This window comes from Schistocerca serialis, unplaced genomic scaffold, assembly GCF_023864345.2.
Source record: "Schistocerca serialis cubense isolate TAMUIC-IGC-003099 unplaced genomic scaffold, iqSchSeri2.2 HiC_scaffold_1402, whole genome shotgun sequence".
Taxonomy (NCBI): domain Eukaryota; kingdom Metazoa; phylum Arthropoda; class Insecta; order Orthoptera; family Acrididae; genus Schistocerca; species Schistocerca serialis.
The window spans coordinates 1,806,550-1,832,035 of NW_026047628.1; the positions used below are offsets into that span (position 1 = coordinate 1,806,550).

Below are 25,486 nucleotides of genomic sequence, written 5' to 3' on the forward strand. Positions count from 1 at the left end.
AAATATCCAGACAGCAAAATCTTACAAGGCCCCTATCTTGGACATCGCAATGGCAAAAGCAAAATTAGATTCAATGCTCAAGGTGTACATCTGCATGAGGGCTAATGCTGATAGCCACTTTGCTCATATTGTTGATGTGGCGAAGGCACTGGTGGAAGAGTTAGAAGTGGAGATGAGTGTTCCTTGTTTTCAGGCAGACAAAGACACAGGGAAAACTGCGATCATAATGATGATGCTATGACATATTGGAAACGAACTGTTTTTTATTCTAACACTGGAGCATGTTACGACTGACATGAGAGAACATTTTGCTGAAGAAAACATTTATCATTTAAAATTCAACATACTTTTGCCCTCCTAACTACTGAAACACGGTGGTAATAATCTGGCACATAAATTGAATCAGTGCTTAACTGAACCACCGTTCCCCGAAGAAGAATCACACTTTGTGATTAAAAAGAGAGTAATGGGAGAGATTCTTCAACACAAGTAAGGGAGAATAAATGTCGTTAATGATTGTGATTCTGTTACAGAAGTGATGTCTGTCTGTCCTAGATCTGACTATCCTGCTTTGCACACACTGTACAAAATATTTGCTTGTCTACCTGCATCTATTGCTACACTAGACAGAAGTTTCTCAACATTGCGGCATACAAAGACATGGCAGAGGTCAACAATGAAGGAGGATCGACTTCATGGCTTAGCTCTGTTGGACATTCACCCGAACATCGATTGTCCTATTGACGATGTAATTAACCAATTTTCCAGGAAGAACAGGCGCACATTAAGGAAGAGAACCACAATTGTAACTTTTTAATATCATAAGATGGCATTGTCTTGTATCTGTCTATAATCAGTTTAAATAAAACTTTCTCAAAATTTGCATGTGACTTGATAATTTTTTATTCCATAAAAGGAAAGGTAGTTCAAGATATCTTTAGCGCCCTGTCCTCGTGGTTTTTCTCTATCCGCCACTGTCTCATATGAGATCTGGTTTAAGTTCTTTTGGCCATCTCCAAACTGTGGCTCATGTGCAATGACAAAATTTGTTGGTTGGGCTCAGAGGACATCCCACACTCACTTTTTTGCTGTTGGCTGAAGAGGCAATGAACATTTGTTAGTGAGGCAAAAGAATATCTTTTAATTTGTAGAGTCAAGTTATGGATGAACTACTATCATCCAATTGGAGCAGAGCTTAAGACTCAGATCAGACCTTTTATTGGTTTTGTGATCTCCACTACATATTCTGTTAGTATGTTTACAAAACTGTAATTTGTAGATTCGTTCAGTCTGTTGCACAGTTATCTTTTGTTTTGAATGACCAGAAACTGGTTCTCTCAGTTTAGAAAGATTCAAACTGCTGTATGTGACACACCAGCAGAGCACTGTAAGGAATGCACTATTGCCTACCAAAAGATAAGCATATTATACTCACACCAGTAGAAGATACCAGGTATTGGTAGTCAATCACTTAATGCTCCCAATATGCATTGTTGCTGCTTTCAGATGCAGTGATGCAGCTCCACAACAGAGTGTTGATTGTAATGGCACAGTGAGAGGAGTAATATATCACTGGCTGAATGTGTGTCCCCAATGTTGTGGGTTGACCCCAGCAACCCAAAGTTATATCATATTGTGAAAATTGCTTTCACCAAGAAATTATGTTAAATATGGGATGCCAGTATTACACGTTCATGTCCACAACACTGGCCAAATGATTGCAGTATGGAAAACATGTTCTGATTGTTGGAACAGGATGTGACAATACATTGACATGTCCAAAAGAACAGATACCACATACATAATTAAGGTGATGTCAGCCAATGATCCTTTCTGTATAGATTCACACCACGTTTGAACTCTTACAGGAACCATGTGTAATGAGGATCATGAGCATGAGCACTGCATTGGTAGCGGGTGATTAAGTTGAGAACTTGCGTCTGACAGGTAGAATGCTAGAACTGTCCATGCAGATGTGATGACCACAGTGTCCAGATGGCCTAGTTGTCAGTGCATTCGCCTAGTCAGCACGACTCAGGTTCCAATCCTGGTCCAGTACAAATTTTCAATCTTCTCCATTTATGTAAATTAATGCCCAGACAACTAATGTATCTATGTCCTTTTTGCTGAGTCATTGTGGCTGCAGGATCACAATGCTGTCTGTCCCCTTGAACATGTCTAAAAGAATAGACAACACACGCATATTTGATGTGTCAAGATTAGATATGAATAATAATTTATTTTTCAATGATAGTGACTCCTTCCATTTATGTTTAGCAAAAATATGTAACTTTACTTTGGGCTAACTTGTATGATCTTGTTTAATCAAAAATCTCTACACCCTGAATGTAGCCTTATTGAGCAGCCAATTTCTGACAAAGATCCATAGCAGTCAAAACCAAGTAACATGTATGCATTAGGCTACAGTTATTTAAAACCAAGCTTAAGCTGGTACATGTTCAACAGCTAACAATACCATAACTTAATCAGGGATGTTTCAGAAACAAGTTACATATGTAACTCGCTCTCTCTCTCTCTCTCTCTCTCTCTCTCTCTCTCTCTCTCTCTCTCATTTTATGATTACATTCCTTCTATGTTTTTGTTGTCAGGAGGAGCATCCCATATTTTAGTAACTTTAAGGTGTATTCGCAGTCTGTTTCAAAGCTGTCAATTCTTTTGAACTAACAGCTACAGAGCGCAGTAATTCATTAGCCGCCACTGGTGAAACATCAGAACAGTAACAAGTTAGATGGTTTGCCTTCTCTGTGTGTTTTTATAGTTAATTTTCGAATAGTAGTAGCACATAGGATATAATGTGTGCATGCTGTGTGCAGATGGAGGAGCTGCCCTCAGTTTGCAAACAGCTGAAGATACTTCTTCCCAGGTTCAGCAGCGTTCAGGCTTTCCAAACTTAAAAAGGATGAAAACTATTTCCACATGGACTCTGCAATTTGATTAGCCTCTTTCTGGTTGCTGTGTATATACATCTACATAAAAACTCTGCAAGCCACCAAATGGTGCATGATGGATGGTACCTTCTACTACTACGCGTTTGTATGGTGTTCTATATGTGGTGTTCTTCACAGATGAACAACAGTTTTCTCAGTAAACATAAGTTGATCATTCCCCATCGTACTACTATCCTTATGTGCTTGTTCCATTTTATATCACTTTGCAATATAATGCCTTGACTTTTTATTCACCAGACTGTTAATCTGTACAGTACCAGTGTTGTATTCTAACATTATGGGATTCTTTTTCCTACTCATCTACATCCACTTGAAGATTTCTACACCAGCCATTCATCACAGCAAATAAAAATCTGTCCAAGTCACCTTGTATCCTCGTCGTCACTCAGTGATGACCCTTCCCCCCACACACAATGCCATCAGCAAACCGACACAAAATGCTGCTCATCAGATCATTTCATATATAGATATGGCACTATTCTCTGTGGCACTACTGATGATACTCTTGTCTCTAAGGAACAGTCTCTGTGGAGGTCAAAATACTGGCCTCTGTAACTTGAGAGGTCTTTGTGCAGTTCATATATCAGGGAACCTATTCCATATGCTCACACCCCCATTAACAGCATGCAATGGGGCACTGTGTCAAATGCTTTCTGGAAATGTAGGAATGTGGAATCCAGCCTGTTGCCCGCCATCCATGGTTCACAGTATATAATTTGAAAGAAGAACAAGATGAGTATTCCACAAAATCCATGCTGATTTGTGAACAGAAACTTTTCTGTCTCAAGAAAAATAATTTTATTCAGGAACTCTGGAGCAAATAAGTGTTGCGGATATTGGTCTGTAATTTTGCAGGTATGTTCTTTTACCATTCTTATATACAGAAGCCACCTGAACTACTTCCCAGCTGCCTGGTCCTTTGCACTAAGTGAGAGATTTGCAATAAATGCAAGCTAAGTAAGAGGCCAATGCTGCAGATTACTCTCTGGAGAAATGATTTGTGATTCTGTTTGGACATGGCAACTATTTTGTTTTCAACTCTTCCAGCTGTTTCTCTACTCCAGGGAGCCTATTACTATGTCCCCAATACATGAGTCTGTGCGACATTGTTATTTCAATGTTTGTATTATCCTCCTGCACAAACTTTAAAACTCCAGCTTTCCTTGAAAGCCACACCACACTGGTCATTGACTGCATGAATAGAAATCTTTCACTCAGTGATTTTATGAAGAACCAGAAATGTCTCATGTCCTCAGTAAAATCTCTTGCTCATGTATGGCGATGGTAGTTGTATGCTTCATGCAGTGATAGTTTTACAAAAAGCACAAATTTCCAGTAACTCTCGCCTGTCACCATTCTGCATTCTTTTCTGTACTTAGTGTAGAACAGTCTGCTTCCTCAGCATTTTCAAATTTTGGCATTACACCACAGAGGGTCTTTTCTGTCTCTAATCCAGTTACTCACCACATACTTATTCAGTGTGTGATTTACAGTCCATTTAACGTTTGCCCATATTCCTCTACATACATCACACTCAAAGTAAATGACATTCACTCATTGTTTAAATGGGATGCTAAGATCTACTTACCTGCTCTTTCTAGAAAATCTTTTCTCCTAGCCTTCTTGAAGAATTCATTAACTTCATTTACCACTGTTGCTGTGCTGGCATCATGATCACTAAGCCCTCTTTCAATTCTGTGTGGGTTGTTAAACTAGCAGTTTACAACAGCTTTAAGAAAACTGTTCAAAAGTACTTTAAAAGACTGCCTGTCCATACCACCTGCAATGTATGCACAGACGTCTTAGCCCCTTTCAGTAGGTTAGGATCACCTGCTTCTTTTGCACTACTTTGTTTAGGTTCCCCTTGAATGATTCTGTAATTGCCACAGCAGTATCACGCAACAAATAAAAACATCCAGTGCTGGAGTTCACATACATGATACCATTAAGTTAACTGCCCATTAAAACAGGATCATGGCTTGAGTCTTGGTACCAATTTTCATATAACTTCATCAACGCAATTCTAGTTTGTGCTTATAACGTACAGAAGCTATTCTACAAACTTACAAGCTAAACTATTTCACCTGCTCAAAGATAGTGTTTAAATCCACATGGGGTTAAGTGTAACAAAATATTCTATTTTACCTGTTTCCTTGTTTCCAGCCTGGGACACACAAAAATTCTGTAAGTGTTGTCATCTTTACCCTAAGAGTAAAAACAAGACTGCTAAAGTGAATAGACACACAATTGCCAACCATCTCATTATTTTCACCCCAACTCAGCAATGATTAATTCCATGCAGTCATAAATTCTAAAATTACCTCTTTATTCTCACCCTCCTCCTACTCTTCTTTTACATTCATGCTGAATGGGTAAACCTGAGCCTGTGGTAAAAATAAACTGTAATAAGTGCATTTAAGCAGTCACAGTCCTCTCGTATAATATAAGTGTGTCATATGTACAAAGCCCAACTGTCAGACTTCGTAAGAATTAAATAGTAGTTCTGGATAAACGTTCTTAGTTTGACATTCTGGTGACACGTTCACTATGGTCTATTTCAATGGGAGGTAATAAAAAATTGTAAGACTGATTACAGACACCTTTGAAAATTGATTATGATCTCGCACTTCAGCGTTCTCCCTATGCTATTATTTTCAATCATATTTTCTAGTTTCATTATCTGCATATACAAACAAATGAAATAACACAGCCACTACCTGAAACACTGACATCAATGTCGTTCATATCAAACGACACAATACAGTGCACACGAACTGTGTGAGGGAGCAGGAACTGGACTGTCAAGTGCCATGTCACTCATACTACTTTTACAATCAGAAACATAAAATGTCTAGAACAGTTACAAAGAAAGCTTTTGTTTCACTGAACACTTATTTACAATAATATTATTAAAAAACACACACCCCCTACCTTGGCACACTATTTACTAGTGTTCTAACTTCATGAAATCCTTTTGGTGGAACAACCACATTTCTAGCTGTGAGATAAGAGTGTAGGCTACATGTTAAACCAGTCCTATTCTATGGATCAGGATGATGGGTTTTACATGCTAATCTCAAAAGAAGGCAGAGTTCTGGAAACATTATGAAGGAGCATCAACATATCAAGACTGAAAGAACCTGTAAAGTTGATCTACATTCTGGAATGAAGACAACTGAATCAGTGATAACACAAAAAGGAGATCATTAAACAGGTATAGACATTTGTTGAAAACATTAGCTAATTAGCAGCCATAGAATAGTTTCTGATTGTAAATCACCTTACTGACAGAAACACAGTTGTTGTTGTTGTTGTTGTTGTTGTTGTTGTCTTCAGTCCTGAGACTGGTTTGATGCAGCTCTCCATGCTACTCTATCCTGTGCAAGCATCTTCATCTCCCAGTACCTACTGCAACCTACATCCTTCTGAATCTGCTTAGTGTATTCATCTCTTGGTCTCCCTCTACGATTTTTACCCTCCACACTGCCCTCCAATGCTAAATTTGTGATCCCTTGATGCCTCAAAACATGTCCTACCAACCAATCCCTTCATCTAGTCAAGATGTGCCACAAACTTCTCTTCTCCCCAATCCTATTCAGTACCTCATTAGTTACGTGATCTACCCACCTTATCTTCAGCATTCTTCTGTAGCACCACATTTCGAAAGCTTCTATTCTCTTCTTGTCCAAACTAGTTATCGTCCATGTTTCACTTCCATACATGGCTACACTCCATACAAATACTTTCAGAAACGACTTCCTGACACTTAAATCTATACTCGATGTTAACAAATTTCTCTTCTTCAGAAACGCTTTCCTTGCCATTGCCAGTCTACATTTTATATCCTCTCTACTTCGACCATCATCAGTTATTTTACTCCCTAAATAGCAAAACTCCTTTACTACTTTAAGTGTCTCATTTCCTAATCTAATTCCCTCAGCATCACCCGATTTAATTTGACTACATTCCATTATCCTCGTTTTGCTTTTGTTGATGTTCATCTTATATCCTCCTTTCAAGACACTGTCCATTCCGTTCACCTGCTCTTCCAAGTCCTTTGCTGTCTCTGACAGAATTACAATGTCATTGGCAAGCCTCAAAGTTTTTACTTCTTCTCCATGAATTTTAATACCTACTCCAAATTTTTCTTTTGTTTCCTTTACTTCTTGCTCAATATACAGATTGAATAACATCGGGGAGAGGCTACAACCCTGTCTCACTCCTTTCCCAAGCACTGCTTCCCTTTCATGCTCCTCGACTCTTATAACTGCCATCTGGTTTCTGTACAAATTGTAAATAGCCTTTCGCTCCCTGTATTTTACCCCTGCCACCTTCAGAATTTGAAACAGAGTATTCCAGTTAACATTGTCAAAAGCTTTCTCTAAGTCTAGAAGTGCTAGAAACGTAGGTTTGCCGTTTCTTAATCTTTCTTCTAAGATAAGTCGTAAGGTTAGTATTGCCACATGTGTTCCAACATTTCTACGGAATCCAAACTGATCTTCCCCAAGGTCCACTTCTACCAATTTTTCCATTCGTCTACAAAGAATTCGTGTTATTATTTTACAGCTGTGACTTATTAAACTGATAGTTCGGTAATTTTTACATCTATCAACACCTGCTTTCTTTGGGATTGGAATTATTATATTCTTCTTGAAGTCTGTGGGTATTTCGCCTGTCTCATACATCTTGCTCACCAGATGGTAGAGTTTTGTCATGACTGGCTCTCCCAAGGCCATCAGTAGTTCTAATGGAATGTTGTCTACTCCCGGGGCCTTGTTTCGACTCAGGTCTTTCATTGCTCTGTCAAACTCTTCACGCAGTATCTTATCTCCCATTTCGTCTTCATCTACATCCTCTTCCATTTCCATAATATTGTCCTCAAGTACATCACCCTTGTATAAACCCTCTATATACTCCTTCCACCTTTCTGCCTTCCCTTCTTTGCTTAGAACTGTGTTTCCATCGGAGCTCTTGATATTCATAGAAGTGGATCTCTTATCTCCAAAGGTCTCTTTAATTTTTCTGTAGACTGTATCTATCTTACCCCTAGTGAGATAAGCCTCCACATCCTTACATTTGTCCTCTAGCCATGCCTGCTTAGCCATTTTGCACTTTCTGTCGATCTCATTTTTTGAGACGATTGTATTCCTTTTTGCCTGCTTCATTTATTGCATTTTTATATTTTCTCCTTTCATCAATTAAATTCAATATTTCTTTTGTTACCCAAGGGTTTCTACTAGCCCTCGTCTTTTTACCTATTTGATCCTCTGCTGCCTTCACTACTTCATCCCTCAGAGCTACCCCTTCTTCTTCTACTGTATTCCTTTCCCCCATTCCTGTCAATTGTTCCCTTATGCTCTCCCTGAAACACTCTACAACCTCTGGTTCTTTCAGTTTATCCAGGTCCCATCTCCTTAAATTCCCACCTTTTTGCAGTTTCTTCAGTTTCAATCTGCAGTTCATAACCAATAGATTGTGGTCAGAATCCACATCTGCCCCTGGAAATGTCTTACAATTTAAAACCTGGTTCCTAAATCTCTGTCTTACCATTATATAATCTATCTGATACCTTTTAGTATCTCCAGGATTCTTCCAGGTATACAACCTTCTTTTATGATTCTTGAACCAAGTGTTAGCTATGATTAAGTTATGCTCTGTACAAAATTCTACAAGGCGGCTTCCTCTTTCATTTCTTCCCCCCCAATCCATATTCACCTACTATGTTTCCTTCTCTCCCTTTTCCTACTGACGAATTCCAGTCACCCAGGACTATTAAATTTTCGTCTCCCTTCACTACCTGAATAATTTCTTTTATCTCGTCATACATTTCATCAATTTCTTCATCATCTGCAGAGCTAGTTGGCTTGGCTAGAAACACAGTAGACCACTTAAATTTTGGAAAGAGTGTACCAACGAAATAATGAAGCAAGATGATGTATGCAAAGAGGATGCTTTGAAGAGATATTTTGGGCAGAAGATAGAAAGAACACAGCAACATGTTATTAATTGATCTTTGTATTAATTAACTGCCTACAATAATACTAATATAATAGTGCAAATAATGATAACGATTTCATTATTATTACTGCCTGAGGCCAGGCCGGCTCCCTCTTTGACTTCCCACCCCAAACTGGTGTATGTCACTTCTTTTGCTCGGAGCTTCTGATGCCATGTGGCATTGTAGAGCCACGCAGGGTACAGAGACAGCATTTGCCTTTCAGCCAAACTTGAAAGAATGGAGCGACTTGTAGCTCTTTAAACATTTTGTCGAGTTAATAGTTGTAGGCACAGGTGTTAAAAAAGACAGAACATTTGTGTGGTCTCGGCTATCTGTATTTGCTGTTGATTCTTCTCACTGAAAGTCACATTATGCAAGGAGCTTTCTTAACTGAAAAAACTGTCTGGTTTGGGTTGTATTGCACGACACAATAGTTTGTGGTGTTGCCTTGGAAGGGGTTATGGTAATGTCTAGCAACCAGATAAGCTTGTTATTCCTATTCAATTCCCCATGTTGAGCAGTGGATTCAATGATTTGGTAATCCTGAACACTGTTTTAAGTGTGACCATGTTTAGCTTTAGACTGAGTTTTTGATGAAAATCATCTGACAAGTCCATTGATCTGCAGAACTACTTTGGTCATGTGGTTGTATTAAGTGAGAATGACAGTGCAATTTAGATGTTCCCTTAGTCTGTTTTAATTTTCTACTGTTGTGGTACACTGATTGTCTTGGACCTTGACTCACTGTGTGCTCATCATCATAGTGTGGGTGATAACATTGCCTCTGTACATCAGCGTCATGGACTGCCACTGCAAGCTACCCTTGGGCTGCCTTCACCCAAGTAATGTAACTTACTGTTTGAAATTTGTACTAAAATGTTGTACATTTTGAAGTTTGGAGGTTTGTTGAGTCAAGTGCTCTTCTTGTTCATAGTGTTGATCCCTGTTAGCATGGCCACATGCTTATCGGTTCTATGTAAATCACACGTGTCATATTCAGATGTCATCTAGATTTGCGAAAGTATAGCCTGTTGGTAACTTGCACATTTGAGGTTCACAGGCTGGAAAAAGCAAAAGTGTGTAAAACAGTCAAGTGTTACTGAGTTCTGAAGGTTTTTTGTATGTTCGTTCACTGAGCACTTGTGAGCTGGAGAGTAAAAGAAATTTATTCTATGTCAAGGCTAGTTACTGCTTACTAAATTCAATTGTTCGACTTATTTTAAAGTTGTCATGGAGTGACCTTTTCTCACCTTTTATTTATTTATTGCTACAAGGTGGTTCAGACTACTAATTACTGGTTCTCCTTTTTAAATTGCGTTCTTGAACTGTTACGCATGTACATTCACTTATTGAATAACTCACGCATTTTCTATGGTATACCTTAATAGTATTTTCACTGTGTCTGAAGCCAGCTATATCAATCTTGCACACTCATTCACTTATTAATTACTTAACTGCTCACTGGGGGGCAAGATTTAAAGAGACTCTCTCTGCCTGCCTGAAGGCAGCTCTAGAAATCAGTGCACCTGTTTACTTTATTAAATTATCTAGATGACCTTGGACGTGTATTTTAAGAATTTCCTCGTTCTAGTAGTCCCAAGGCAGCTGTAAATTACTCTTTCTTCCAGTATAGCTATTCAGTTTTAACATTTGAGATGAGTTATCCTTCTGTGTTGTCTTAAAGAGCCATCTGTCTCCAAATATTTATTTGTTCATTTGTTGAAGCATTTGCCTAGTTGCAGTTTGTGAAGTTGGAAATTTTGAATCTAAAATCTACAAACTGGTGTCAAAAACAGCTTTTGTCTAACTATTGCCTCATTTAAATTGGTAGTAAACTAAGATGTGTAATGTCTTAAATTTGGAAAGTTCAGAGTGCTGTTTGTAAGTCTGCTAATGTATCTGATTTTAGTTATTTTTCTTAAATAAATACATTTTAATAAACAATAGTGAATTATGTGAATACCTATCTGTCCAGTCCTTCCACTTAATTTCCACTTTTCCTGCTGGATGTTTGTTTGGTTGCTAACAGAGGACAGTTATTTTCCTGAAACTAAAGGGTGGCGGTATCCTAGTACTGTCATTCATCATGAGATGCTGCTGAACATTGGGTCCTGTGACTGTCCCGGATTGCCCTTATTGAAGAAGCAACAGTTTACAAATTAAAAGTGTCAGCTTCCACTTAAGGACAGTTTTACCAAACTTATAGCTCGTCTGCATGGCAGTGTGGAAACCCCTTGGTGATTAGTACCAACTGCATCAGGGGGAGAGGTGTTGCAGAAGCTGCTGGAGCTCCATCCATGACAACCTTATGGCAGAATGTACAGTGTTTAGAAAGAAGTCAGCCCCACCATAAGCAAATACATAGAATTCAGGCAACTTTATCCACTGGGATAATTGCTTGTGGGATATTCTACAATGTAATCTCTATTCTGAGCAGGTTAGATTAGCTCTGCAGTTACATGGGCAGGTGCATGACTTGCAAAGTTGAGTCAGCAAATTATGAGCAATAGGTGATGAACAAGAATCTACCACGAACAAATAACTGTTGGAAGTAGTACCAATGCTACATACAACTTTAAAGGACCAGAGGGGAATTCATTCAGAAATTACCTTACCAAATAATGTTACTGCTTCAAGCTGTAACGGAATTTTCAGTATAGAATGTAAGCCAGATGAAATCCATCCTGTGGATCACGGTCAAATTTATGTTTCATGCCGACGCTTTGGCCATCTCCAATAATGTTGTTGCCCCATGTTAAGCTGTGTTTTCAGTTGAATTTTACAGGAAAGTGCAACACCGAGGATGTTGTGTAAATAAATTATTGGGCTGAAATTCTCACCTCATTAAGAGTGCACTCAAGCATAAACACTTGTGGCTAGTGCTGTTTCCTCGTGAACCTTTTCCTAGGTACATAGATGAATGTGTATGGCCATTCCAGCTTTGGAATTGCAAATCACAGAGATACAAATACTCAATAATATATTAGAGAAAACGCAGCCACAGGACCCTTCATGGATTACCTTTGCTAATAAATACAAACCTTTGGCGAATTAGAGGCTTTGGTGTCCACTATTGAAGCCTGAGTTTCACAGACAAGTGATGGGGATTTAAGTGTCATTATCAGGATGGGGATCGAGATTACATGCAGTTTAGAAGGGGATCACCAATAAGGAACAAGTGTAGGATGTGTTTCTGGTGTTGAGCTCTCACTGGGAAAATTTTGCCTCTGGTTGGCAAAACTGACTATTGGAAAATTTTCTTGGCCTGTGAAGTGGATAGTAATTAAAAATCTTAATTTTGGGGTGTGAATTTCTAAGTGGTAGTTAGATTGTCAAGGCAGGGTTGTTTATTTTAAAATTAACACAGCTGAAAAATTCAAGACGCTTGCTCCATCAAAGATGAAATGTATATGTGCTTTGACTAACAATTTGTTGTTCGATGGGATCATCAGGTCCTCAACCTCAGCCTATGTTTCTCCCATATTCTCAGTATCTATGGGCTACAGTGGCGTGTTTCATCCAGTTGTGAGTTATCATGCGGTTAATGAGAACACTGTGATTCTTCAGTTTCTCCCGGCGTATTTGTTGCTTGAACAGTCCACGGGTATACTGACGGTTCATAGTGCCCAATGGGCACAATATTTCGGCGATCAGACATGTCAACAACGTCAGGTGCGCTGATGAACTGAGCTCCTGAGGGCGGGCAGCAGATTTAAATCCCCTCCCCCCACAGGCCACCCGCACTCAGGAGCTCCTTTCGTCAGCGCACCTGACGATGGCGACATGTCTGATCGCCAAAATATTAAGCCTGTTGGACACTATGAACCGGCAGTATACCCATGGACTGTTCGAGCAATGAGAAGGTAGATTTGGAATCTGTGCCACATCCCAATCTGCGTAATTCTTTCACTTGGTTCAGTGGGGGTCAGTATTTTACTGTCCAGGATCTCAATCAGGCATATAATCAGATCATGTTAACAGAGGATTCCAAGCATATTACTGACTTCTGTACAAACTGGAACCTCTACGATTTTAACAGGGTGCTCTTTGATTGTCAATGAGAGTTGCTGTTCTGTCTTGCCTTCAAGATTGTGTTTTGGGTGATTTCAAGTTGAAGTGTGTGTATAATTACCTATATGGCATGGTTATTTTTAGTGCTAGTCTGTCTGAACACCTGCAACATCTTGAGGCAGTCTTGGTTTACCAGAGGGCGGCAGGACTTACTGTCAAACCATCTAAAATCACACTGGCACATAGGTTTCATTCTTGGGACATCTTAGTTCCACTGATTGCATTAGAATTCACCAGGAGCATACTAGCAATTTGCAAAAATTCCCAGCTCCTAGAAATAAGAAAAATGTGGCATGGTTCATATGCTTGGATTTTTTTTTTTTTTTTGCAAGTTTGTGCCCAATTTTACTAAATTAGAGGGATGCCTTAATAATTTAAGAAATTTCAAATGGGATGAAAGTCATCAGGAACCTTTTGAAGCCATTAAGGTGGCACTTGGTAAGCCACCAGCATTAGCCATACCCAATTTTGACCTCCCGTTCTAGTGGACGGACACCTGTTATTCTTCTTGAGTAGAAAGTAGCAGCTGTCCTCCTGCAGGAACAGAGCGGGAGGGTAGGTGTGGTAGTTTGATGCCCTACAGCCTAAGCACCTTGAAAACTTTCACTTGCAGAAACGAAATATGAATGTGAAACCTTGGTGGTTCTGTTTGCCCTTGAAAAATTCAGATTTTATTTTGAACACCAGGAATATTGTTTAGAGACTGACAATCAAGCTCTTGGTTAGGCAAAATTGGGCCCACTGCTCATTCGTATTTCTGCTTTTTGGTTTAAGGTGCAACGTATTACAGGACTGCATGTCCAAAAGAAGAATTGCAAGGTGATCATGTCCTGGTGAGAATTGCCACGGCTGGTTAACAGGGGTCTTAACAGAGGTCCCAGAGTTATTCATCAGTCTGAAGACCAACCAAGAGGGGAACCCCAGAATGGCTGGTATTAGGTGGAAGTTCTTGCAAGCCCAACAAGTGCAGGTGTACAGTCTGCATAAAGGGCTGCTTTTTCGTGAAGGATGTACCCAACAAACCCCACAATATGTTTACCCAACAAGCTGATAGTACCACTATTCCATCCCACCTGGGCAGTCATTTAGACATTTATAGAACTGTTGTCAAGATAAGACAACACATCAGACAGTCCTACCTGTGTAAGGATGTCCAGCGGTTAGTGGGTGAGTGAGACAGCAGTAAGGGAGCTGAGTTGAACCCGAACTCCCTCAAGGGGCTTTTGGAGTCTACCCATGAGGAATGCCTGATGTATAAATTTTTTACTGATTATATAGGTCCACTTCCTCATATGTGTGTGGGTGTTAGTCACCTATTAGTTATCATGAATGACTTTTCCCTTTTTTTTACTCATTCCGAACAGAGGAGTGACCATCCTGGAAACTATTCAGCATTTGTTATGAATTTCTTCTCTTTACCGGCCACCCAGGATGCTTGTTAGTAATAATGCTATTGATTTTGTTACCCAGCTATTCACAAGGTTCTGCTTTGACAATGGAATTAAGGATGTGGCCACCAATTCTTATTATCAGCATATTTTGCTGACCAGATGAACTGCAAGTTGAAGGCTGTGCTTATTTTCCACAACAAGGCTTAGACAAAGTGGGACATGTCAGTACCATGGCTCAATTTTGTCTTGAACACTGCACAACCCAAGTCTCTGAAGGCTGCTCCAGTATCCCTTATGCTAGCACATCCAGTCAATTCTCCTCTTGTCAACCTGTGTCAATCAATGATTTCCTTGCAGAACAAGTCACCCTAGCAGTAATACAGCAGAATTGGATCCAGGCTAGGCATATTACCAAAATTGCCCATGAGGGGCTAGCCGTCAGCTACAATCAGGGGCTAGATGGTTCAGTGGTGAGGTTTGGGACAGATTGTTGCTCCAAAAGCCTAATATTGCTCAAAAAGGGCAGTTGGGTTTCGCTAGCAAGCTGACTCCTCGGTTCTTGATAGCCTGTGAGAATGTCGGGGTCGTGAGCCCATCGAACATCCTGGTTCTGAATTTACGCACGCGTAAAGCCTCACACATGAATCACCCAAGTCAGGGAGAGTCAGATGTAAGGGACTCCTTAATGGCAGGGAAGGGGGATTTTCATTTGGTGGGGGAAGCTGAGCCATGGCGGGCTCCCTCTTTGAATTCCAGTCCCATGTGCCTGGCATACATCAATTCTCACAGCTCTGAGCTCGTGAGCATTGTGGAGTCACACTGGGTCATGAGGAATGGCCGTGGATCTCACAGGCAGTCAGTGTCTTGAAGCCGGACTGGAGGGTGAGCCATACAGGGCTCGTGGGCGGCATGTGCTACTTGGCCGAACCTGATGTGCCATGATCATCACCACAACTTCCAATAATGGTAACTGCCATAGTCTGACCAGCCCCAACATTATCACCCATCTAAAAGCTGATGTGTCCACCTCTAGCACAGATAACAGCAGGGAGGGGAAATACTGTTGCATGGAAGCAATGAAGCCTTGGTAGATCACTGGAGAACGTTGGCACCTATCTGTACACTCAGGTCACCTCATTCCCATGAATTCTGGAAGGAGGACGATCTCTGGCATTATGCTAAATCACATCCCAGATGTGTTTGACCAGGTTCAGAGCTGGTGAGTTGGCCACCACATCAATTGGAACTCACCACTGTGTTCCTCAAACCATTCGATCACACTCCTGGCCTTGTGAAATGGCACATTATTTTGATGAAAAATGCCACTATCAGTGGGAAATATGATTGTCATGAAGCGGTGGACCTAACATTAATCATGGGCCTTGCCATTTGTGGGAGGCTTGCATGCCTCTGCGATACAGATAGCCCTACCGTAGTTGCAGCCGCAATGGAGGGGTGTCTTGAGAGGCCAGACAAATGTGTGGCTCCTAAAGAGGGGCAGCAACCTTTTCAGTAGTTGCAGGGGCAACAGTCGGGATGAAGGACTGCCTTGTAACATTAACCAAAACAGCCTTGCTGTGCTGGTGCTGCGAACGGATGAGAGCAAGGGGAAACTACAGCCGTAATTTTTCCCGAGGGCATGCAGCTTCACTGTGTGGTTAAATGATGATGGCGTCCTCTTGGGTAAAATATACCGGATGTATAGTCCCCCATTCAGATCTCTGGGTAGGGATTACTCAGGACTTTGTTATCAGGAGGAGGAGTAGGAGATTTGTGTTTATCGTCCCGCCGACGAGGCCATTAGAGACGGAGCACAAGCTCGGATTGGGATAGAATGGGAAAGGAAATCGGCCGTGCCCTTTCAAAGGAACCAGCCCGGTATTTGCCTGAAACGATTTAGGGCAATCAAATAAAACCTAAATCAGGATGGCCGGAGACGGGTTTGAACTGTCGTCCTCCTGAATGCGAGTCCGGTGAGCTAACCACTGCACCACCTCGCTTGGTTTCATTACCAGGAGAAAGAAAACTGGCATTCTATGGATTAGAGAGTGGAATGTCAAATCCCTTAATTGGGCAGTTCAGTTAGAAAATTTAAAAAGGGAACTGGATGGGTTAAAGTGGGAATTAGTGAAGTTCAATGGCAGGAGGAACAAGACTTCTGGTCAGGAGAATACAGGGTTATAAATACAAAATCAAATAGGGGTAACAGAGGAGTAGGTTTAATAATGAAAACAATATGATTGCAGAGTTCGAATACACCATGGTCACAGTTCCTACAACACTACACTATCACAGACGTCTGGTAACACCGTGTACTACAGTTGGTCTGTGTGCGGAGATGAATGCAGAATAACAATAGCAGCAAAACATGCGGACACTGCGACAGCTAGACCAAACCACAACAGTGCACTACAGCCACAATCGTAAACACGAGTCGTCATCGTAAACATGTCCCTGCAGATGCTGCTCGCCGACCGTGGCCCGTGTTTGTTACAACACGCAACTGAACGTCGGAGGTTTCAAGCGTCAACTTTAGGTTACAATATCTCCGGAGGTAATTAACATTTTACAATGCAACAAACAGCACTGATTACATATTTGTTTATATGTTCAGATGTGCTAACAAAACTAATGGGGTTCCATTTAAAAAAAACATAGGTTTGTGTTAAAAACATACCTCCGTGCATTTTTTTTATGGTTTGTATTAACCAATTACACTAGCCCCTCTCCTCACATTCGGTCTGCAGAATCGATTCGTCAGTATTTGATGTGGTTTACGAAATATATCCAGCGGTAATGTTAGGTGACTCTTCCTGTATAGAGGGGTTAGAGGGGTCTATATAAGGGCAATGTACTTGCAGGCAATGTTATTGAAATGGAAGAGGACGTAGATGAAACTGGAGATATGATACTGCATGAAGAATTTGAGAAATCACTGAAAGACCTATGTCGAACCAAGGCCCTGGGAGTAGACAACACCCATTAGGGCTACTGATAGCCTTGGGAGAGCCAGCCCTGACAAAACTCTACCATCTGGTGAGCAAGAGGTATGAGAAAGGCAAAATACCCTCAGACTTCAAGAAGAATATAATAATTGCAATCCCAAAGAAAGCAAGTCCTGACAGGTGCGAAAATTACCTAACTATCAGTTTAATAAGTCATGGCTGCAAAATACTAACATGAACTCTTTAGAGACGAATTGAAAAACTGGTAGAAGCTGAACTCGGGGAAGATTGTTTGAATTCTGTAGAAATGGAACATGCGAGGCAATACAGACCCTATGACTTATCTTAGAAGATGGATTAAGGAAAGACAAAGCTACATTGCTAGCATTTGTACACTTAGAGAAAGCTTTTAACAATCTTGACTGGAACACTCTTTCAAATTCTGAAGGTGGCGGTTGTCAAATACGGGGAGCGAAAAACTATTTACAATTTCTGCAGAAACCAGATGGCATTAATAAGAGTTGAGGGGCATGAAAGGGAAGCAGTGGTTGGGAAGGGAGTGAGACAGGGTTGTAGCCTATCCTCGTTGTTCAATCTGTATATTAAACAAGCAGTAAAGGTAACAAAAGAAAAATATGGAGTAGGAATTAAAATCCAGGGAGAAGAAATAAAAATGTTGAGGTTTGCTGATGAAATTGTAATTCTGTCGGAGACAGCAAAGGACCTGGAAGAGCAGTTGAACGGAATGTTCAGTGAATTCAGAGGAGGATGCAAGATGAACATAAACAAAAGCAAAGTGAGTATAACAAAATGTAGATGAATTAAATCAGGTGCTGCTTATGCAATTAGATTAGGAAATGATACAATTGAAGTAGATGAGTTTTGCTATTTGTGGAGCAAAATAACGCATGATGGTCAAAATAGAGAGGATATAAAGTGTAGACTGGCAATGGCAAGGGAAGTGTTTCTGAAGAAGGAAAATTTGTTAACATCAAGCACTGATTTAAGTGTCGTTTGGGGAGACCAAGGCATGAATGCACTAAACAGAGTCAGGAGGAAGTAGGCTGCAGTAGTTACTTGGAGATGAAGAAGCTTGCACAGGATAGAGTAGCATGGAGAGCTGCATCAAACCAGCCTCAGGACTAAAGATCACAACAGAAGGGGTGGGTGTGGTTTGCAACCAGTTTACAATACTCCTTTTCTGACAGTGTCTCACAGAAGCTCCACTGGACCAATGGATGCCCACATGGACGTTTCCCAGAGTATAATGCAGGCCCTGCCAGTACACGAGTCAAGGAGCTGGTCCTGTTGTGGGTGACAGAAATGCACCCTCCCAAAGGCATGATGAAGGTATCAGGATTCATCACATCAGGCAATGCTCTGCCATTGTGCCAACATCCAGCATCAATAGTTACATGCCTATTTCAGTTGTAATTGTCGATGTTGTGGCGTTAACACTGGCACACTGATGGGTCATCAGCTGCACAGACTCATCATTAGGAGTGTTTGGAGCATTGTGCATGCAGACACTTTTACTCTGCCCAGCATTAATGTCTGATGTTAGTTATGCCACAGTTTGCTGCCTGTCTTGTTTTACCAGTCTGCCTAGCCTATGATATGTACCACCTGTCATGAGGGGTGCTTGTCCCATCCCACAATGTCTGGACATGGTTTCACTTTTGTTTCACCATGTGTTGAAGACAACCACCACAGCACTCATCAAACACCCAACAAGTTGTGCACTTTCCAAAATACTCATGCCAAGCCTTCCGGCCAGCAAAATCTGCTCTCAGTCAAACTCTGATCACGTGCATTCCCCATTCTATCAGTGATTATAATGTTTTGACTGATGTGAATATGGATACAATATTATCACTTCCAAATGAATGCTGGGCAATGCCAAGGGAACTATTCTGCAACATTCGAGGCAATTGTCAAATGCATTGATTTATTACAATTGTGTACTGGAAAACAATGAGTCCAAATTTTTATTCTGTTCTTAATATCAGTGAAGTATGACTTGTCATGTGTACTGCTCTGTCGATGTTTCCACTCTCCTGACACAATATGCACCACCCTCCTGCTGGAGAGTTCTGAACTGCAGATTGTAACATAGGTGTGTGTTATTTAACTGTGTTGGCACATGAGAAAACCCTCAGAAAACAGAGCACAAAATCAAATAGTTCATCCACACATGGAGCACCCTCTCCTTCAGCATAACGTTGGCACATGAGAAAACCCTCAGAAAACAGAGCACAAAATCAAATAGTTCATCCACACATGGAGCACCCTCTCCTTCAGCATAACAATGCCAGACCATACAGAAGTGTTTCTGCACTTGCAACCTTTGATTCATTATTATCGATCATCCTCCATAATGTCCCAGCTTGACCCAATGAATTTTCAACTGTTTCCAAAACTTTAAGAACACCTTCAAGGATAATAGTGATGAATTGGTGTGGGCAGAGGTGAGGCTGGGGTTCTGCCAACAAAGTCAAAGATTCTACAGTGATGACACCAACAACTAGGATGTCTCATTGGGAGGAAAGTGTTCACTGCCAGGGTGACTATGTTTGAAATAAATATATAAACATGAAGAATAAAAATGTAAAATGTTTATAAAGTCTGTTTTGATTAAAATGCTTCAATAATTTTCAAATAAAAATTTTGAGCCATTACTTTACAGCAAGTCTCATGGCCAAAATATACACCAATAAAATTTAAGTTTTAATTAATTAGACAAAGACCACGGCTTTCAGTTTATATAATGTCAACGTGCATCTCTTGAAGTCATAGGGAAGTTCAGTCCATTAACTAACACAGGACACAATGTAGAAGAAGACTTCTTGTGGGTATAAGTTACATTCTGGGCACCATCTGGATTTTTCGGTAAACATTAGGCTGTGCTACTGGTCAATTTGTTACCACATCCTTTATTTGGCTTTCATATTTCTTGGGTTTCTCAGCTCACAGCTACACTGCCACCTTTCAACCTAGGCTAGGCCTTCAGCTACACTATGGATCAGTCTCTCACCACAACATATGTTTCAAGGGGGGATGGGATCCTAAACCCCATTTTAAACTTTTAGCTTTTGAATAGTCCTCACATTCAGGTGCAAGATCAATGACTGTTCAAACTGCTTTTCATTCACACAATATGTGTTGTGCATACATATTCCATATGCCAAACCATCATTACATCAGGGGTCAAAGCCACAGCCTGAACTTTATTGGATCTAACCACTCTTTTACTGTATTTCATAAAATTTAGTATATTTACTTTCTATCATTCTCATAGTGATGGTTTAGGATTACTGTTGTGATACTGCTAGTCAAATTAATTGCAAGCTGTTCACGAAGTTTGAATGAAATATAATGAATCACTCACATATATTCAAACGCAAATGTGGCATTAATGCTATCACAGTACTTCTGCAGTTGCACCCAAGATTTATATCGAAACAAATAAATATGTTCAGCACAGATAGTTCACAAGTAGTTTGCATGATTGTGTCAGGACCCTCAATTCTGTTTTACAGAATAAATATACTAGTGGCGCGAAGTGAATTTGTATGACTGCTGACAGCTGAATACCCCACAAATGGTTGCACTGCATCAGATTTTAAGTGACAAATATATGTCAGATTATTTCCATCAGTAACTGGAGTATCCTGTGTAACAATGTGCAGCAAATGCAGAAAGTGGTTATGAACAAACCTGTCAATATTTAATGTATAACTCAATAGCTTCACCAAACCTTTGCTGCCGAAATGACATGGATATCGAAACAAATGTTCAGCACAGATAGTTCACAAGTAGTTTGTGTGATTGTGTCAGGACCCTCAATTCTGATTGTCAGAATAAAAATACTAGCGGCATCTGCATTCTGCACCTACAGGCTGTGTAACAATTTATGCTTCCATGTATTCTTTGCCTGAAATTTATATTTACTGCTGAGAGTTCTACTTACACTTTATTCACATATTCAAAGTCAACACCTAATGTTAATAGTACTACAAAATGTACTCCTCAGATTATTGACCATGTGAATGTCACTTCAAAATTATTCGCAAATAATTTGTTTTACATCATCAATAAATAAATTACAATTCCATTGCACAATACACTAATAATGCATTAACTGCACCCATACCATTTATAAATTTAATGGCACTGCTCACATTCACAATAGTCATAGTTATTCGTAAGTTGCACATTAAGGTTCTTACTTAAAAGAAGTGTATAAAGAGCAGAACATACCCACTTTATCAGTATAATTGGGTTGTGCATTAAAATTTTCCATGTTTACTGAACATCAAATTGAAACTCTTGCTCAATTCTATGCGAGGTTTAGTACAACACTAATTTCAATGCGCTGTGCAAAATTTTACATATAAGACAGTTCATCAGTTTTTTAGTAAACAGAATTACTCATGTTTCCAGCAGTATGACATGAATTGTATGTATTCACTTATGATACTACACACAGAAAAACACTGAAGAAATACAAGTAAGCCACTTACCATGGAGTGTAACTCAGTTTGTACTTCATCTGTTTCCTCTTTTTTAATCCACATTGTTGGCACCTGGTACATAGCTTCAGTTCTACAGTGTGGGGAAAGAAAAGCAATCAAATAAGATCAGCTGTACACAGTTTCCATTGTTACCATGAGGTATAGCTCAAAGACAGTATTATCACTCATCTACTGGGTGCATAAATGGGTGATTACACAGGAAACTGATTCTAAGTGGTTGAGGAAAAGTGTGTTCAGTGACAAATTGATTTACATTTCTCAGGTTATGAAGGGTGGGTACAATCATAAAATACTATGCACTGGAAACGGAGAAGTTACAGTTGCAACTGCTCCTTTGTAACACTGGCTTATGGATACTGTCTTATTGTGACAATTATGGAAGATATGTATTTTTTTTGGTGCATTCACTAACTTTGGCATTACGAACAAAGCAGTCAATAGATTGCAGCGAAATTATTGAATATCACCAAATATTTAATTCTATACTTTATTCGTTGTGTTATTTTCAGTCTCATAGGGACATGATGAAAATCCAGACGTATGGATTGTTTGCTTATCAGCGAGTGTGCGTTTTCAACATAGGTATTACTGAAACTTTGTTCATCTGTATTCATTCACAATTGTATACTCAATTTACAGTAAACAATTTGGAATCTTTACCTGCTATTAAAGATAAACATATACCCGTGCTGTAGATTGCACACTGCAATGTGGAAGTTCTCATTCTTGATTACCATCAAGATTAAACATTGTTGAGTTTTTTCTTACAACACTGATTCCCAGAAACGACTTCCTACTAACTGTAACTATGATGAAGATCTATTGATTCTGATGAATGCTTTTTGTTAGAGAAACTACAGTTAATTTGAACCTCGTATTTCGACAGTTACCGAATAATGTTAGAGTATTCTTATACAGAACTCCATTAAAACTAACACTACAGCAAACTGGTATTTACACATGATTAGACGAATACTAACGACACGAATAACCAAAGCACAGTGAAAATTAACAAAATGCAACAGACTTAATAACTTCTACAGCATTTCCTGTCATACGAACATGCTCAAACCGTGAAATGGTGTAGTAGCTGTGGGCACTTGAAATGCGATGACGTTAGCCGAAAATACAGAAGCTTCCGATCCCGCCCGTCTGCTTCGACGCATGTCACAAATATGGCGGAAACGACCATAAACCACGATTCCAATATGGCGCATATAAAGTCGTTACGTACACATTATGAGGACGAAAATACATCGGAAAACAGAGACACGTTCCACAAAAAGTCTAATGACTAACGGGACAAGCGCGGGATATTGGGGTTTTTGGGTGGGGACAAAATATAAACAAATTTAGACACCCACCCCCATACAAAACAAAACGACGAAAAAAACCGACATCACAAAACTCCACAAATACCACTAAACAATATCATCTGGAATCGGACACTTCCCTTGACCTATATAGCTCAACAGTAGCTAGCGATCCCATAAATTAGGATCAAACACTTCCCTTGACCTATATAGCACAAAAACATCTCCCGATACCTGCGCACTGTCAATTTTATCCATCATATTCATTCCTGAACGAAAACAACAACCGATCAATTTTACTAAAATTACCACAAGATGTACAGCGAACAACACTAAATTAATCTTCACACAAAATCGTTAACTCACTGAAACGAATTCGACTACAAACAGCAGACACTCGAACAGTTATGGATAATGAGCAAGAGCAAACTGAGCCCATTACATCACACAAACGAGAACTCTGAATATACCACCAAAGAGGACCACAAACCACAACACGACGACATCTACAAACATGCCACACACTCAAACCAAACTCCGCGCCGTCATGACGTCACACACAACACCCTTACGTCACGGGTCAAAGCCGACGCGTGGGATCGGACGCTTCTGTCGACCCCTTTCTTCCTCTGTGTTCATTCACGGATGTATACCCAATTTACAGTAGGCACCATTATTTTGGAATCTTTACATGCTATTAAAGAAAACCACATACCTGCAATGCGGAATTTCTCATTTTTTATTACTATCAAGATTAAAGATTGGTTAGTTTTTTCTTACAAAACTGATGTACTGAAACGACTTCCCACTATCTGTATATATTATGTATGACCTAAGTTCTGATGACATGTAATGCTTTATTAGACAAATTACAGTTAAGTTCATCTGTACCTCGTATTTCGCCAGTTCCTAAATATTGTTAAAGAATTCTTACACAGAACACCAGTAAAACACACACACTACAACACACTAGTATTTACACATGATTAGACGAATATTACCGACACGAATAATCAAAGCACAGTGTAAACTAACAAAATGCAACACAATTACAGCATTTCCTTTCATGCAAACATACTCAAACCATGAAATGAGGAAGTAACTGTTGGCATCTGAAAAAAATGCTTACGTTAGCCCTAAAATCTGGAGCCGCTGTATGACTACATCAGATCACAGCAAATTATCATCACAAACGTTATTACACCTAAGTCAACATAACCGTACTAACATAGTGATTGTTCGAACTTCACTGTCCACCTTTCCTCGTATGTCACGCATGGCAATCATTGCATAGACAAACTGCTCCTGACAACACGTCACAATCTTAGCCGATACTTTTTTGAAGATACACGTAATGATTTTACCGGGCAGACCAAAACAGCAAGCACTAGTAAATCAGGTATTTGATTGTTATGAACATAACCTGAAAAAATTACAACATTCACACACCATCACCAAGCATACTATAGGTGATGTGATCACAATTAAATAAAGAATAAAACAAAAGAAGACAGCAGCATCAAATATAGCTACCACAGTGTCTGCAACAGATATCATCGAACTATTACACTCATCATACTCAACTGTTATGGTAATAGAAATGAAGTACCATGTGAATTTACTTCGGAAACAATTTTTTTCACTAATTTTTGTTTGCAGTTTATAAACGCTTATAGATTACCTGGAGTATGTCACACACAAATTTCCGCAAAACCAAGAGATTGCAGCTGATTGCATACACGAACGAGCAAAACCAATGAGCTTGCAGCAAGACAAAGCACTAGAGGTGGCAAAAAATAACGTAACTGATAGAAATAACCGGTTACTGAGAAGTAACGGTTACTGCGATAACCGTTCCTCTGATTCTGGCAGTTATTTCAATAACTGTTTAGTGTCAACAGTGCCTCGCGCCATCTGTTGACCGAATATCGTACTGCGCATTTGGAGGCGTTCTATAGACCATGGGAATAACTGTGAGACTGCGCGCCATCTGTTGATAAGAACTGTGTACTATTTCGTGGGCCTTCGTTACTTTTAGCATAAACAATTAAATAAAGTTAATGTCCGAGCCGTGGCTGATAGGAGCTGCAGTACAGGCATTAACAAGTACGGTCCTTCCCTTAAGCCACCGCCTTACGTGTTAATTTAGCTTGGACGGGTAGTACAAGGAAAGTTACTAAGGAATTCGAGCGACTATGGAAATAACTGTTAGAGCCGGTATTCTCCTCTGGCAGTTATCGTTATTGGCTCGTAGTTCTAGTTCT

General features: G+C 39.9%; 1 protein-coding gene across 8 annotated transcripts in view; it reads right to left on the reverse strand.

Annotated features, from left to right (window-relative positions):
* Nucleotides 1–24,999, reverse strand: part of LOC126442754 (zinc finger protein 724-like) — a 119,933-nt gene extending 94,934 nt beyond the window's left edge. For all 8 annotated transcript variants that reach the window (XM_050090784.1, XM_050090783.1, XM_050090782.1 and 5 more), the window contains exons 1-2: nucleotides 24,904–24,999; nucleotides 21,898–21,979 (exon numbers count right to left, since the gene is read on the reverse strand). In XM_050090784.1, coding sequence (XP_049946741.1) covers nucleotides 21,898–21,979; nucleotides 24,904–24,959 — 138 coding nt within the window. In that variant the 5' untranslated portion in view covers nucleotides 24,960–24,999. The remainder of the gene's footprint in view (nucleotides 1–21,897; nucleotides 21,980–24,903) is intronic.
* Nucleotides 25,000–25,486: the final 487 nt, after the last annotated feature.